Source organism: Cariama cristata, unplaced genomic scaffold, assembly GCF_000690535.1.
Source record: "Cariama cristata isolate BGI_N322 unplaced genomic scaffold, ASM69053v1 scaffold19487, whole genome shotgun sequence".
Taxonomy (NCBI): Eukaryota; Metazoa; Chordata; class Aves; order Cariamiformes; family Cariamidae; genus Cariama; species Cariama cristata.
Window position 1 is genome coordinate 30741 of NW_009625147.1, and position 1980 is coordinate 32720.

Here is a 1980-nt window from a genome sequence, read left to right on the forward strand (position 1 = left end):
GGGAGCACCCGTAGGGTCGCCTCTGCACCCTCAGCAACGCCCTGGGAAGGTGGGAGCAGGGAGCGAGCCTGGGCCAAACCAGTGACATGGGCAAAACTGGGAGAAAAATCGTCATGTCCTAAGGGAAGTCCTAAGAAGGCAGAGCCGGAGCCTCAGAGCTGCCGACTAAAGCCAAGGCCCCCAGCGCCAGGGACGCGCTGGCTGCCCGAGTGGCTCCCGGTCACTGTGGGGCTGGGGCTGCTCCACCGCCCTTCTGGGTCCCAAACCCAGTGAGGATCACCAAGGGTTTCTGCTAATTGGTCTTTTGTGGGAGAGGAAAGAGACTGTAAGAGAGGAAGCATCAGGACATCTGGCAATCCAGAGCACGGGGGGAGATGTTTAGCAACGCCCCTGGGTGCTCTTCTAGGGTGGTATCAAGAAAGCAAAGCGGCTGCAGGAGAAGGGGCAGGTGTTCAGAGGGAAGCAGTGGGACGGCCCGCGGAGAATGCCTTGCACAGCCCTGCCGCATTGCTACTTGATTAACTCCTGATAAAACTCTGACCGCACAAATCTGGGCAGGGAGTCTTTCTCCATCAGGGCAAAGATCCTCTTCTGGGCCATGTCAAAGCTGCTTGGTGATGGCTCCACCAGGTTCTTCATGGTCACAGCCTTGGTGAAGTGGTCGATGTTCACCTGTGATGGAGTGTAAGAGGGATGGGGACCCTGCCATTGCGAGGGGTGGGTGGTGGCATCTCCCCTCGCCTGCTCTGTCCTACCAACAACCATGAAAGGTTATGGGGAGGGACTGAAGCAGGTTCACTTCTTGGGGGGGAATTACTGGTGGCAAACCTGTAAGGATGAGGTCTATTCTGCAGCAAAGCTAACTTGGGGAGGAGGATTGCTGTATGTTGGTAGCCCTTATGACTAATGTAAGCTCTCTGTGGGGAGAGGGGGACAGGGATGTGCCGGAGGTGCCTGTGGCAGGAGGCCACCCAGCACAGCCTGAGCATGCAAACAGGGGCACTGGGGCTGTGAGGGGTGGGAGTGCAGCACGTGGGGATGGGGCTGCCCCTTGCCGAGGGTACAGCCCTCCGAGCCCCTCGGCTGTGGTCGGAGGTGCCCTGCAGCCATCGCTCTCCTGTGGGATGGAGGCCACCAGGGCAGCAGCCTATCCCTCCTGGCACCATCTCCTGCCCCGTGGCCACTGACCTCTTTGGGTGCCTCGGTCTGGATGAACTCCTCATAGATCTTCTTGGCCTTCTCCGCCATCTTCAGAGGGGACTTGGTTTTCTTGTAGTCCTCGCAGGCCACCCAAAACTCTGCATTCTCCTCGCTGAACTCAGAGCGCAGGAAGCTGTGGAAGCTGGCAAGCCCGTCTGCAGAGGGGCCGAGCCCTCGCTGAGCACCGGGGCTCCCCGGGGGGCTGAGCCCCCACCAGGGGGAACGTGGAGGGGGGGACGTGACAACAGAAGGATGTGAACTTACAGGGGTTTTGCAGGAGCTTCTCCAGGGAATCGCGCCACTGCAGAGCTTCCTCCGGTGATGGCCTGAAGGGAGTAAAGAAAGCCCAGGTGGTCCATGCTCCCACCCACAGCCCCAGGCTGGGCTTCAGGTTTTTAAATAGTTCCTTTAAAAATGGGGAGGAAGGGAGTAACCAGCTGTGGAGACGTTTGCAGAGCAGGGGCAATGGTTGAGCAATGGGGATGCCATTGCATGGCAGCACAAGTCCCCTCCTCCTGGGGAGAGCGGAGTGCCAGGAAAGGTGAGGATGGGGCTGGGTGGGCGAATTCCCCCGTGTTTGAGCAGAGCCTTGCCCCAGCGCCCGTGCACCAGAGAGCAGCGCGGGGGCTCTCCAGGCAGCTGGGAAGGATCCCTCTGTTTTCCCACTGGGGTGGGGAAGGATGCTGCCCACTGCGGGGGGCAGAGGGGGCCAGATCATTCCAGCCCTGCGGTGCTGGGGCTGGGGTCAGCACCCCTGCACTCCCACAGCCCGCCCACTCC

The 1980-nt window shown here is 60.5% G+C and overlaps 1 protein-coding gene across 1 annotated transcript in view; it reads right to left on the reverse strand.

Annotated features, from left to right (window-relative positions):
- RGS5 (regulator of G-protein signaling 5) overlaps nt 1-1526 on the reverse strand; it is a gene marked incomplete at its 5' end in the record, with an annotated part of 4076 nt that extends 2550 nt beyond the window's left edge. Inside the window, 3 exons of the mRNA XM_009703508.1 lie at nt 515-672; nt 1189-1355; nt 1465-1526. Coding sequence (XP_009701810.1) covers nt 515-672; nt 1189-1355; nt 1465-1526 — 387 coding nt within the window. The remainder of the gene's footprint in view (nt 1-514; nt 673-1188; nt 1356-1464) is intronic.
- Nucleotides 1527-1980: the final 454 nt, after the last annotated feature.